General features: G+C 38.0%; 1 protein-coding gene across 1 annotated transcript; it reads right to left on the bottom strand.

The window, feature by feature from the left end:
- Nucleotides 1-3,568: 3,568 nt before the first annotated feature.
- LOC145204889 (sodium-independent sulfate anion transporter-like) lies at nt 3,569-12,996 on the bottom strand. Its single transcript, XM_080077500.1, has 12 exons — nt 12,429-12,996; nt 11,358-11,513; nt 8,979-9,140; nt 8,487-8,563; nt 8,028-8,170; nt 7,326-7,592; nt 6,947-7,058; nt 6,548-6,744; nt 6,039-6,153; nt 5,650-5,765; nt 5,370-5,500; nt 3,569-5,110 (listed from the first exon to the last, which is right to left on the bottom strand). The coding sequence occupies exons 1-12, from the start codon at nt 12,894-12,896 to the stop codon at nt 4,994-4,996; spliced, it is 2,061 nt and encodes a 686-aa protein (XP_079933626.1). The 5' UTR covers nt 12,897-12,996; the 3' UTR covers nt 3,569-4,993.
- Between the last annotated feature and the right edge of the window lie 434 nt (nt 12,997-13,430).

Raw genomic sequence — 13,430 nt, 5'->3', positions numbered from 1 at the left:
TACCTGACTATAGCTCTGAACAAACAACGGAAGTGATAGAGTTTGCTGACGACCAAGTAAACAAAACAAGAGGTTCCGTAACAATACATACACAACATAAAACTTATTTCAGACATCTCTCTGCAGAACAAAAAAGCATGTTGTTGTTCACGGCACAGAACCAAAATCACTGTACTAATACAGCACCAGTATTAAGACTCTAAACGGGTTATAATATCATCAACGCGACCAACCAAATGTACGAAACCGTTCCTTAAATGCACATGATGTTGTTCTAAGGCGTCAAAACTACATTCAAGAACATACTTAATTCCCTTTCTTAGTTCACCTCACAAGCTTGCACTGACTAAAGCCAGACACCAGACTCTGCACTTGGAAAACACATTAATAATATGTCATCAGCACGCGCCGTGGATGTTATGTCTAAAGCCTTTACATGCCGGCAGACAAGCAACCAGTCTAAGCTGAAAAGCCAAGTTTATCTTGGACCTGCTCAAGACGCCGGTGGCTCTAGCACCTTGCCTGAAACGTTTCACGCGAGAAGTAGCAATGATGTCTGTTGTGTGGTAAAGCGCCGGCAACACCGTTTAAGAAAAAGGCGATTTTTGTAACCATACAAGCTCGGCATTTAACGTCAGCGCCTGTGGCTTTGCTGCGCAGTTAAAATCATGGAGTGACTTTTTGCTGCTGCTTTGCTGAGATTACAAACCTGTGGGAAGGCTCAACAACTGAACCGAACCGATTTGTAAACATTCACCATATTCAGGTACATGCTGTTTTGTAACTTTCATCTGTAAAAGTAAATGGGTTGCAAAAAGCTTGCTACTAATGTATGTTGCATAACTTCACATTGCAAGTGTAAATTTTAGTTTAGAATTATCACCACGGCAAAGTTGCATAGCATTTGTCACAAGTTACTCCAGCCGAAAGAAATACCTTAAGTTTAACAAAAGCAATTTGTCACCAAAGGTGGTTTGGCAAGTTCCAATTTGTCTTCATTTTCTTGAGATAAAACAAACTTTGGTTTTAAGAAACCAAAACAAAAAAGCAATTCGTCGGTAAAAAAGCTGCACCATTAGTGGATTTGCGGATCCACCATCTATTTTAACAACACAGCTTTCTCACTTACAAGGGCATAAACCACGTGCTGTATCGAAGCCTTGCGCCCATTAAACACCACAACACAAGCTTTTGCATATTATGCACACAACACAACACTATCAAGCTTTTAGACGAGATTTTAAAATGTATAGTTCATTACATGCAGACCACCCTCAAAGCAGCAACCTTTGCAATTGCGTTAAACAAACATACCTGAAATTTTAGCCCCAAACAGTCGTGTTGCATTTGTTAAGGTACAAGCGTTTAAATTATGCAGCCAACATGTAACTTCAGTTCTAAGTTACATGTTAATTAACAATTTATTTTTGCAAGGCTAACCTGTTACTGCAAAACTTTCTGCATTTCTGGAACAGGTTTATTCATCTTCCACCATAGCTCTTTGTTTAAACCTCTCCGTGCTTTAAAATATGGCTACTATCGTACTATTACGTCACAGTCATTCTTTGTTTACTGCTAAAAAGTGGCGGGAAGGAAAACAGCTGATACTGGTTTACTGTATCAAGTTGATCATATAGAGCAGATATTAAAGTTTCAGAAGACGCAGAAAAGTACTTGGATATTAGAGAGTAAGTCCTGGATTATCTCTGCGATGTACAGTTGGGTGCTACCATAAACCACTTGAAAGTTGTAAATTTGTGCTGTAAACGTTAGGCATCAATCTTTTCGCAGATTAGATTAAGACTTGCCACAAAGTTTAATATTGCCTGTAGCAAAGAACTTAAGTTGTGTTCGCCCTAATAATTAAGTGTTAGTAAAGGCTTTGATTTTGACAGGCTGGATTTGCTACCTGTTGAAGTTGTCAGCGTAAGTTAACATTATTATGACATTATGGCGGGTTGTTTACAACAGTTTAAAATCGTGGATTTTGCACATTAAGCTTGTTTCCAAGTTTAGTTAACTTTAGAGGTTAAGTTAGGTGGGGATGTTGATCTTTTTTGTTTGCTTGTGCTGACCAAATTAAACGCTCATCCAAAACAATATTATTGTGCTCTTTCCACGCCCAACATGTCGGAAACTAACCGCCTAAAATAATCTTACCCTTTTCTTGTTGTTTAAAGATTAAACAACGATTCTCGAAAAAAAAATGTTACAAAAAAACTTGCACAAAAAATATCGAGCCAGGATTCTCAAAAATCTTACTGAAATATGTACAGGGATTTTCATTTTGTTTTAAGTCCAAGTTAGACATTTGTGTCACGTTTTTTTGATTTGTTTTTGCTTTTATAGGCTGTTTGCTACAACCGCCAATATGTAAACCAACAACCCTTCCTTGTGTATAATCATTATGTTCCCAAAACCTTTTGCCACTGTATTAAACTTGACTATCAATTGATAACTACATTAAGTTTGAACCAATTCTTTTCTAGTTGCAGGGAAATATTCAGTAGGTGTTCAAGCAGGTAAAAAGTAGAACGATTGAGGTTGTGTTTGCTTCCATAACATTATTATACATTCCTTCCGCTGAGTTGCAGATGCTGTTGCTATTGGAAGCAACTATGTTGGTGGTCTCGCTCGGCCTTTTACGTGACCCCGGGACTTCGTAAGCAACAGTCTTTTGCACAAATGTGGTTCACAGAATAAACTGAATGCCAAGTGCTGTTCAGAGCTTGCTACCAGGACAGTAAGTTCTTTGACCTTTGTTTAATTTTGTCAAAAGTGCAATGTAAATACGTGTAGAATTAAAGTGACCGAATTACTAGTTTGTTTTGTGGTCAGTGTGTGATTTCTGCAGGACACGTTTTCCTGCAGCTCCTGCCAGGAGCTACCGTTTGTCAAAACGCATCGGAGACATCGCCTCCCCTATTTCAGTATAATTTATCGTCAATAACGTTATTTTCAGGGTTATTTTTAGATTCCTCAAACATTTACCATTGAGTGGGTGAAAATTCAATAAGCGACCGTCAATCGGTTTGCGGGCGCAGACATTTGGTCAATATTTGGCAGGGCGTAGCCTTACTCACAGAAGGTCAAGTTATGGGTTATATGTCTCTGTTTGCGTTGTATATTGTTTCTGGAGTTCGTTTTGTCACAATTTGAAGCAATTCAAATTGTTCTGTACTTTGGTGAATTTCAGATTTACAAAGAAAGACTTACTACACGTGTGATAGATGTAATTATATAGTTCAAAGATCATTCGGCCTTTTGGCAATGGATTACATCTATCAGAAAGAGAGGCGACAGAATATTGCTCTTGGGTGACACCGAGTGGCAGACCTAAATGTGCTGTGGTTTCGTAATTACATCATTGCTGTAATTACCAAGTAAGCGTTTCGGACTCTACTCTGACTAATTAGAAAGCCCTTCTTAGTCTAAACTTTTCTTACCGTTTGTTGCATAAACCTCTTAGTATTGTAAAGATGTAGCAAACTGCAGTGGAAAACACAACGCTCAACTAACTTTCGATGGAAACAACAATGCATGTGACATGAAATTTACAAACGTAAAGTATTGCGAACAGTTGTATTTGTTTCTTATCTGTCGAAAGGTATGAACGGCTTTTGCAACAGCGCACAAAAAAACGTTCAGCCAACAAAAGTTCACTGACAAATGCAAGAGTCGTCCAAAAAGTCTGCAGAATCAGGAAAACAATCTAAGCCAATAGAAAATAAAAACAAATTTTCCTACTTTGTGTGGACATAAGTTATATTCTTATGCATATTAGTTTGTTGGAAATACTAGTAATTTTATTTGGCACAGGAGTTTAAAGCTTAATCAAAAAGTAATGCCGTGAAGCAACTTTGACCAATTCCAGTTCTTTAGATGACAAGACATGTGGTTTAAGCAGCAGTTAGGGTGGTAGATTGGCGAATAAAACCCAGGCTATTTACAAAAGTGCACTTGGCAGTAAGGCATACTACAAGAGGCTTATAGCTTATACTGTGCAAAATTTCACTGAATATCAGTGTTTGCATAATGTCCCAAACCGACAAAAGCAAAAGTAAAAGTCACCATTGTATAGTCGACGCACTTAAGTGTAAAATTGTGTACAAATAAATATTTCATTATGTCATTGCATCCCTCGAGCGCAATTGCAACAAAAATTACCACACATGCAATGTTCACATTGTTTATGTCCAAATAATCACATAGTTGGAATGGTGATATACTTATGTATATAAATACGGTGACTTTGGTCGAGTGGTGCATAAGACATTTTCTACACTCTTCAATTGGCCACCCAGCTATAAATGCCGATTTTCACCACAACGTGGACGATTCGCAAGCTGCTCAAGCGCGACACCTCACGGAGGAATATAATGGTTAGACATAAGCTAAATGATGACTCGCCATTAGTCAGTGCAATATAAGAAAATGAAGAAGACACACAAAAATGCACATCATGATAGGATGTTTGTGACAGGCCCACTTTGCAACCAGCTATGCGAGTTCTCACTAAACATTGTTCTACACCTTTGATCATTCTGGATGTCACTTGAAGAAAATACGCACACATAACAATTTTCTAAACGCAAACGTATGGCTTGCTTGTCACAACACCAGTTACTAAGCATCTCTGCTACGAGATGAATTAGGAATAACAAAATTGCAGATAGGTGAAAATACGCGTAAAAATATAATTGCAGCAATGCTGCATTTACCCATTTACAGCTCTTTGTGCTTGTTAAGGAAGCCCTATTTTTTGTATTCAAATATTTAAAGTGTATGCAGAGTATTCTCCCTGCATACACTTTAAAGTAAAAATGACTTGAATCAGTTCGAATAAAACGAAATACGTAAAACAACACTTGAAAGAATAAAAGCGTTTGTTGGAATGCCAAAAAAGTAGGCAACGAAAAAGTAATAGAAGGCACGATTTGCATAATACTATCCGGTGTGTGGCGCCCTCGTGCACATCGCGGTCACGTGGTATTCAAACCGCCTGCTCGGGCAGAACAGTGCTTTCGTTTTTCGCTTCCTCGACTGAGTTGTAAAACTTGACGCCGATTTTGTGGATATTGAGTCGTTTTAACATGGCCTTGTGTCCGCGCTGCAAATGAAATGCAAAATCCCGATACTTGTTTTGGAAAAACTTTGCGTCAATCCTAAAACAGGGATAGCTACACAACCTTTTTGAGATCATAGTCGACAATGCAGACAATTTAACACATATATGCAGACCGCAGGTTGGCACTTCCTTTCAAGACTGAAGTCATACTATTTAATTGAGGCCCAACGTTTAGTTTTCGTTTAGTGCAAAACTTCATGTTTTGTCAAATGATGCATAAAAGAAGTTAGTCATCGCTTACTCGTAATCCACATAATTTCAAGATGATGTCATGTTTTCTGAACGCATCGGCTCCGTGCAGGAAGGCTTCTGCACCGCTATAATCCAATTCAGTGAGATTCGAACAGTCCACAATCACATCCAAAAGTTTATCTACAGAAAAGTACATGGAACCAAATACAAAAAGAATCAAACTTAAAAAATCTAAAACCCGACATTTCAGGTGTATCTGTGGCAAAACATATGTTTGAAACACAAGAAAGCCTGATGTAAAGTTTTTGTCGCAATTTATTGATACTGACCTTCGTCAATTTGATCCACTAGTTTTTCCTCGATGTACTCAGCCCCGGGAAAGTCGAGTCCACGTTTTATAACAAACAACACAGAGCTGTCGCTACGAGTTATTTTGGCTTGGGGTCTGTAAAGTAACAACAAATACTTCAATACGACCCAGATTAGCAATCACTGCGTTGTAAGTCCGGTTTGGAATAATGTTTTGATAAAACGGGTTTGATTTGGGCTTGGCTTCACACTTGACCTTTATCTTTTTATGTAACGTAAATATTATGTAAGGCCTTTAGTAGGTTCATTCTATTTTAATAAAATTCTTCCATATTTAGCATTTCATTAGGCTTAAATTTGATAAGTTTAACAGACATATCGTGTCTGCATTGGATTTTATTTGTCTTACCGTGCATGGTTGGCAAGCAGAATCAAAATCGAAATTCCTATCCCTGCTATAATGCCGTATGCGATATCCCAGAAACAAAGGAAAAACGTAACAATCAGTGGGATCATGTCCATTTCTGTTTCAACAAAACACAATTTGACATTTATTTAGATTTAAGAAGCAAAATTGTTCAATATTGTCTTATTATCTGCTCTGGGTGGTGGGGTTTAAAACCACTGAAAGTTTATTGTGGCAGAGTTGTTGATCGGGACTGGTTCAGGTTTTAATTTGAATAAATCGGGCTTGATTTCATTCGGTCTTATTTGCACTACTATTTCACATTCAGGCCTGATGCAGGCTTTGTAAAAAAACATGTTCGGGACTGCCTTTTGGCTTGTATTTCAGATTCGGGCCGCTTATTATTCTGTTTTTCGTCATATGGGCAAACTCCTTGTTAAACAATGGACATTCTTTGTTTGTGGCCTGCTACTTTTCCACCGAAAAAATGCCCAAAGAAAGTTTATACTTACTGCTGACATGCCATATGTGTTTCATGCCATTCCAATCGAATAAGTTGATGACTGCCATAATAATAACAGCTCCCAGGGCCGCCTCGGGAATGTATTGAAAGGCACTGGAAAGGAATTCGAGAGAAAGCAAAACCACTGCTCCAGTAAAGATCCCACCCATAGGCGTCATAACGTTGCTTTGAGCGTTGACGGCTGACCTATAGAAGTAGTTAAAGGGTATTGGCTTCAGAATTTGATTTTTTAATACTATTTTCGTATCTTAACTGACTATTACATCATACTCAAATCAGTTTGAGTATTTCTTATCACAAACCACATATCGATTTTGCCCCACAAAATATGGCATCATCAGTCCTGAACAGTAATAAATGCTATTTTGTGTCAGAGTAATGAGCATACCTGCCAAAGCTTCCAGTGATTGGATAGGAGCCAACAAATGAGGAAATCAGGTTGCTTGTGCCGATGGCGAAAAGTTCTTGTGTCGGGTCGACCTTGTAATTGTTTTTGCGACCTACAACATTTCAGTTTATGATTAGGAAAATGTGGGACATGTACATTATCGTACCATTTATAGCCCACCATGTGAAAGTTGTATTTGTACCCGAATTTAGGATCTGAGCATGTTTACACGCCTGCAATTCGACCCGTATAAAATTAGCGATGTAAAAAGTTAAACGAAAAAAAAATCAGCCTGAACCGAAAAGACGAATCCGATTTACAATTCTTGACCATTCAGCAAAAAAAAACAAATCAGGAGATGCAAACGTCTACGACTTACCAAAAGCTTTAGCAATGGCGATGGCCTCAAGAAATCCCATCAGCGGTATGATGGCAAGAGCGCTACCTAGCGACGAAATAAGCTCGGGAAAGTAGATTGTTTGATTTGTGTTTGGTACATCGTACGAGAAAGCAGGAACTGCAAATCCTGGCACGCCTCCAGTGATGTTCTGCGTTAGGGTGAGGGGTCGCGCGTTTACTGGTCCTTCCAAGTCGGTTATTCCGTAAGCAATCGCGGCGGAAACGATTACAATAACTGCGTTGCGACCTTAACAAACAACATTAGTAATTCGTACAGCCTGTATCGTGGTATACATATTACAGAGCAATTAAATATTATTTGTATAATAGCTGTTGCTGCTATCTTGCATACATGGAGCTATTCTGGCAATTGTATTTTTGTACCGACGTTTCGACGTCCAATACAGGTCGCCTTAATTTACCCTGATGAACAAAAATACATTTGCCAGATGAGCTCTATATAGTTAACACTATGTGGTTCAAAGTGAAAGCTGTAACAAAAACAGTTCATATCATTGAGTTTCAAACGTTTGGCAAGCATGCTTTTATACGGGGTTCCAGCCCAAACGTACGAATCTGGTTTCTTAGTCTATGTCTAACGCCGTGAGCTATTTGGGCAAGAGTTTTTATGTTGAACTATTTCGTAACTCACTTGCGCCACCGCATGGACATAATTACTCACCGGTGCCAAACACCCAGAGAATTTTCCTGAGAACCTTGATCGCAGTCTTGTCGCCTTGTCGTGATTCTGACCATCGGTTCTTCGAGTATTTGAGCAGATAGAGTATCACCATGCTCGACAGACCAAGAATCAGATCCCAGTGTCTAAAGAAAAAAATTGCGGTATTTAAATCAAAAATAAAGTTGGTCAACTAATTACAAAATAACAAACAAAGTATTATTGAAAATGCCATGCTGAGCCACGATATATGAAATATGTTTTGTGTATCTTATGTGTGTGGCTATGCCGGTTTATTAATAGGACAAAGGTTCCAGTTTTAAGACGCATGATGAAAAAAGGAAATAACGTATAAGAAAATTATCAGCAAAAATGATTGTCAAAACGGACTATAATGTGCTGAAACAAATTGGCTGCATAGGATTAGTACAAATTTGTCCAAAGTTTTTTGCAGGTACGTACTTTGTGAGGGCAATGTCACGAAAGAAGTGATAAATCGTTTCGAAAAATCCTCTAGGAGTTGAAATCCCAAAGATTTTCTGAGCAAAAAGTTGAAATCTGATCAGTTCTAAACTACAGTGATACATATCACTTATACTGTAATTAAATATTTTTCTGACAGTGCTTGTTTGTGGGAAGACACTAGGAAGACGATAAAATTAAAAGTTTTAATAAGGTAGACTATGGCATTCCCGGTTTTGAATAACCTGACCAAAAAAAATCAGAGCCAGTATTTGTGTGTAAAACGTGACTAGGTTGCGGCACCTAGTTGTATGGTTCTGTTGCTTTTAATTCTGGTGACCTGATGATGACTTTAGCACTTGTCGAAACGTCGTCATGTTATATACACACATACTGACTCTGATTTTTTTTGTTAAAAGTTTTACACTATTGCTTAAAGTTGCATAATCTTTATTGTTTATTCATCAAGTATAGTCTTAAAAACTGTCTTACCTTGATCTGTGTCATCGATATCACAACGGAGGCGGCTGACGTAAACCCGACTATTACTGGATGCGAGATATAACGCACAAGAAATCCAAGTTTGAACACTGCCATAAGTAGTTGGATGACGCCGCTCAGCAGGGTCAGTAATATCGCCAATGTCACATTTGTCTGTGAACAAAATGTTGCTTTAAGACGGGGGTAAATATTTGTAGATTTGACATGCCTTGGAGTAATTGTAAGCTTAAAAGGAGCGTAGTTTCAATGTTTGTTGAAAAAATGAGAAGAGTTTATGTAACTTGGTTGGATTTGCCTTCACTATGACATTTACGCATTTACGCTTTGGGGTTGGCGTCAGTTAAAGACCGTTCGTGTTGATTTTCTTTTCTGGTATACTACGCTATTGCACCCGCTTTTTAAAGGCCGCCTCATACACGATTATTTTAAGTATGTGTATATTCATTAATCCGTACTAATTATGCATACACTACGTGACTCTGCGTTAAGTATGAGTGAACTCAATCATGTGATAGAATATATTTCACTGCATAATGTACCCTTAAATATGTTTGCTATATATATATCAAACAAATATCATTCGCTGTTAGAGGACGTGTGAATTAAATATATTTTGCATGACATAAGCAATAGCGTTCTATTTCCCGATGACACGATTAAATACGATGTTATCCAAAAGTACTAAATATTAATGTAGATATTTTCAAACTGAGGTTAATAAACTTTTAAAATCGACTTGCTAATATTACGTTGTTTTGAAAACAATTTTAGGCGGGAAAAACTTTGCGATTAATCTTTTACTACATCTGGAAGTTATGTTGTTAATAAACAACATTTCAAATCCATGTTATGAACTTGTGTTTGGGTATTTATAACTTAAGCCAGCTGAGTAAAGTGTATCTGATCAAACAACGTTGACATTGACATTTGAATGTGTTCTTCGAATCTTATCGGTGAACTCTAATTAGATTATTTGCATTTAACAACTAATCTAAGTTAAAGTGGACTATGGCCATGTGTTGTTTGCGGCGGGTGACAGTTGTTGACGAACTTTATCAGGGTTTGTCGTCTCAAAACTTCCCGCAAACAAGTAAATGGGGGCAGACATCGATCGGGAGAACTGAAACTCGGTAGACAACATGTTACGCAAAGGTTGAGGTATGGAAACATTACACTCATTTCATGTTCTGTTGTTCAAACGAGTTTGCGCTTCAAGATCGTTTGCATCCGCGTCACCAGATGCTCACCTTTGCCCCAAAACCAAAGGAATTCGGAAACCTTACATCAATCAACATACCGAAAGATTGCAAAAAGTTTAGAAGAAAACGATTTTGGGAAATCCGAATCAATAACAACTTATAACGTTTTTTGCTTCTTTTATTTGTCTGTTCAGTAGCTTAGTGTTGATGTGCAAAAATGCTATTTTGCTGCTCATTTATACAGGTGTCTTTGTGACGCCAAAGCTGACGTCAAATGAGGAACTGGAACTCAGCGTTAGAGAAATGCAAAGTTGAAGAATCATCTTTGCAAATCGGTTTCGGTTTCAATTGCCGCTTATTGTTAACGTCGGGTAATAAATACGTTCAATTAAGCCGTCATTAACCTCCCTTAAATTTTTTACACCGCTAAATAAAACTTGTATCAGTTTTAATATTATCGCTTATATATCATTCTAAAAGGGCTTCGGTACATGATTATTCTAATAAAAAAAATTACACTTTAGGAAAAAATAATCATATTTTCCCTAGGTTTGTTTCGCAAGTCAATAAAGATATTATAAAACACAAAACAATGACGCGATGCATTTTGATGGCCATCACAAGGTGACCTGAGTATCATGGGTCCAAAAAACGGATTGCCGTCACTCAATTAATTAGCTGTGGTAATTAATTACAACGGTCAATTAACACGATTCACATGCCAGGTGTCTGCATGGTCTGTTATAACTGGTTAGAATACCACAAACAGATGTCTTATGATGAAATACGAAAATGTAATGATTGTCTTGATTGCGTTGAACTGTATTTTATGCAGTTGCGTAAAATATATCAGAACATAAAAGTATCACTTTATACAAAGTTTAGTACCGTTTCACATATGCTAAAAAAGCACTTTTCTATCAAAACTTTCCAATTGACTATTATGCATTTAAGGTGAAGGTGATAAAAGCACCAAAGGTGTATCTGTCCTTAAAGAATCATGCAACGTTGCAAATAATTGGTAACTAATACACGCCGAAAGGAAGACTAGATGTGTACGTTTGTATGTTGGCATCGTTTTTACCTTTCACGCAACATAACATGTCACTTATCATCGTGAAAAACAACTTTTTCACGTCAACTTTTTATGTTTCAAAGTTTATAGGCTTACCGTATGTTCGTCTCCAGGCAACATTGGACCCCATCGGTCGTGAGCATATTCGGCCACCAAGATGGACATTATAGCAGTCGGACCCATCGTAATGTCTTTCGAAGTTCCAAGCAGCACGTAAAGGAAACTGCCCATGAAAGCACTGTAGAGTCCGTACTGAAAAAAAAAACTTTATTATAAAATATCACGAAAACATGAAGCAAAATAGTTAGCTTTGAACTGTAATTGCCGAAGACTGCGTGTAACTTTCAAGAAAGATATTTTGTTGTCAAATTCATAGGGTGCACAAGAAAAATTACTTATTCCTGACTTGATTTCGTGGTGCATACTTTGTTTGGTACAAACGTTTTGTGAAGCGCTGCGTGCAGCGGTGCATTATGTGAACACTTCAACAGGTCTTTGGCAACCGACCAACCAACTTAAGGTTGTCGCAAGCGCATGAACGGTAGCAAATGACATTGTTAAAATTTTTAACAAGTTGAAACATCAATTAAAACGTGTTTAGTTGTTAAAGTAATCCGCTCGTAAAAGTTTGCAACCACCGGTAACAAAAATGTTTGTCGCCGAAACTCGTCAAAAAGAAAAAGACTTAAAGTCTCGTTACCGGCTTTATCGTTCACCTGGGGTCACGTATATGCGAAAAACGACGGAATTATTAGGAAACAAAACTTAAATAAAGAGGAACTGCGGCGTTAAATTAAATTAATACAAATAGGAAAACGCCTTTAAAAATGACCAGCGTCGTTCCTCTTATTGTAAAATATGTTTTTGCAGAGTTTTGTTGAACATTCTACTTTAAAATGACGGTTATTATCTTGTTTTAATTTTGAGATTTCGCTATTTACATCAACGAAACATAACAGCGCAATAGTTTTAATAAAATCGCGTGCAGCATGCCTCGTAATTCAATATGTTGACAGCGACAACAAAACGCAAATTATAATTCCGCTTGACCACGCAAAATCTCGAACACTTACTCAATTGTAAACGTAACCCAATAGGGACAAGTTAAATTGCCGCCAAAATTATTGCACGCTAATGCAGTCATGCGTAATAGCAAGGCGAACTAACCTGTAGCTCCAAACCAGCTAAGTCAGCATACGCCATCCCCTGCGGAATCACAGTTAGACCGACTGTAAGACCAGCGATGACGTCACACTTAAACGTAGAAGGTCGGTATTTTGGCAACCAGTTGATGATTGGAAGTCTGCGTTTCAGGTTGTCCACCGAGCACACATCAGACCAATAGTTACCGCAACATGACTTGGTTTTGTCGACAGCAAATTCGGCGCCTTGTTTGAACTCCTGTACGCGACCTGTCTTCGTCTGCTTGTTTTTATTTACGTCGATATTGGCGTTGCCATTCGCCATGCTGTCTTCAGTGCTCGGGTCCATTCTACCAGAATCAAGTAGTTCAATGTTCTCAGGTTTGTAGGGAGATTTGTCTGAACTGCTCGAGCTGATGGCGTCTTCAGCGCGGTATGTATGGTTCGCTAGTGCGTTCGAATCCCTTTTATGCAAGCTGTCTGGCCCCGACATTTTTTCCCTTTTCTCTATCTCGGCTTGTCCCGTTTTCGATTCAGAAACCAACCAACTGCTTAGTGCACTAGGTGATCGCTTCGTCTGCAATTTAAAATGGAAATTTACCTGGTTTTTTGACACGTACCGTTTTTTGCAAGTCATTCCCGCATTTCCCCGAATACGGGTTTTCTCTTGTTGTTGAAGAAAACAGTTTGAAGTATAGTTTGCTACCTTTTGCACAACTCGGCACCAATGCGGCATACACGACTTTCAGAACAAACGAAAATACTTTGCACAATTTGCACTGATGCCAAAACGTCTTTTCAATACCCTGACCCTGAAATTTAACTTAGAAATTAAGTGCGTTTCATTCTGAATAATTTTTAAAGAAAAAACTTTCCACCTCAATGTATTTCTGTAGTCTTTACTACAACAACACAATTGAATAGCTTTTGCTTTTTGTGTGAAACATATCTGTTTTAATATATAGAGAAACTAAATACAAATCTGAGCAGTTTTCTTGGTAAACGAAGCGCATTTCTGACTTATTTG

Source organism: Phallusia mammillata, chromosome 8, assembly GCF_965637545.1.
Source record: "Phallusia mammillata chromosome 8, kaPhaMamm4.hap1.1, whole genome shotgun sequence".
Lineage (NCBI taxonomy): Eukaryota > Metazoa > Chordata > Ascidiacea > Phlebobranchia > Ascidiidae > Phallusia > Phallusia mammillata.
Note: the sequence above shows the minus strand (reverse complement) of the source record. Positions and strands in the feature narration are given on the sequence as shown.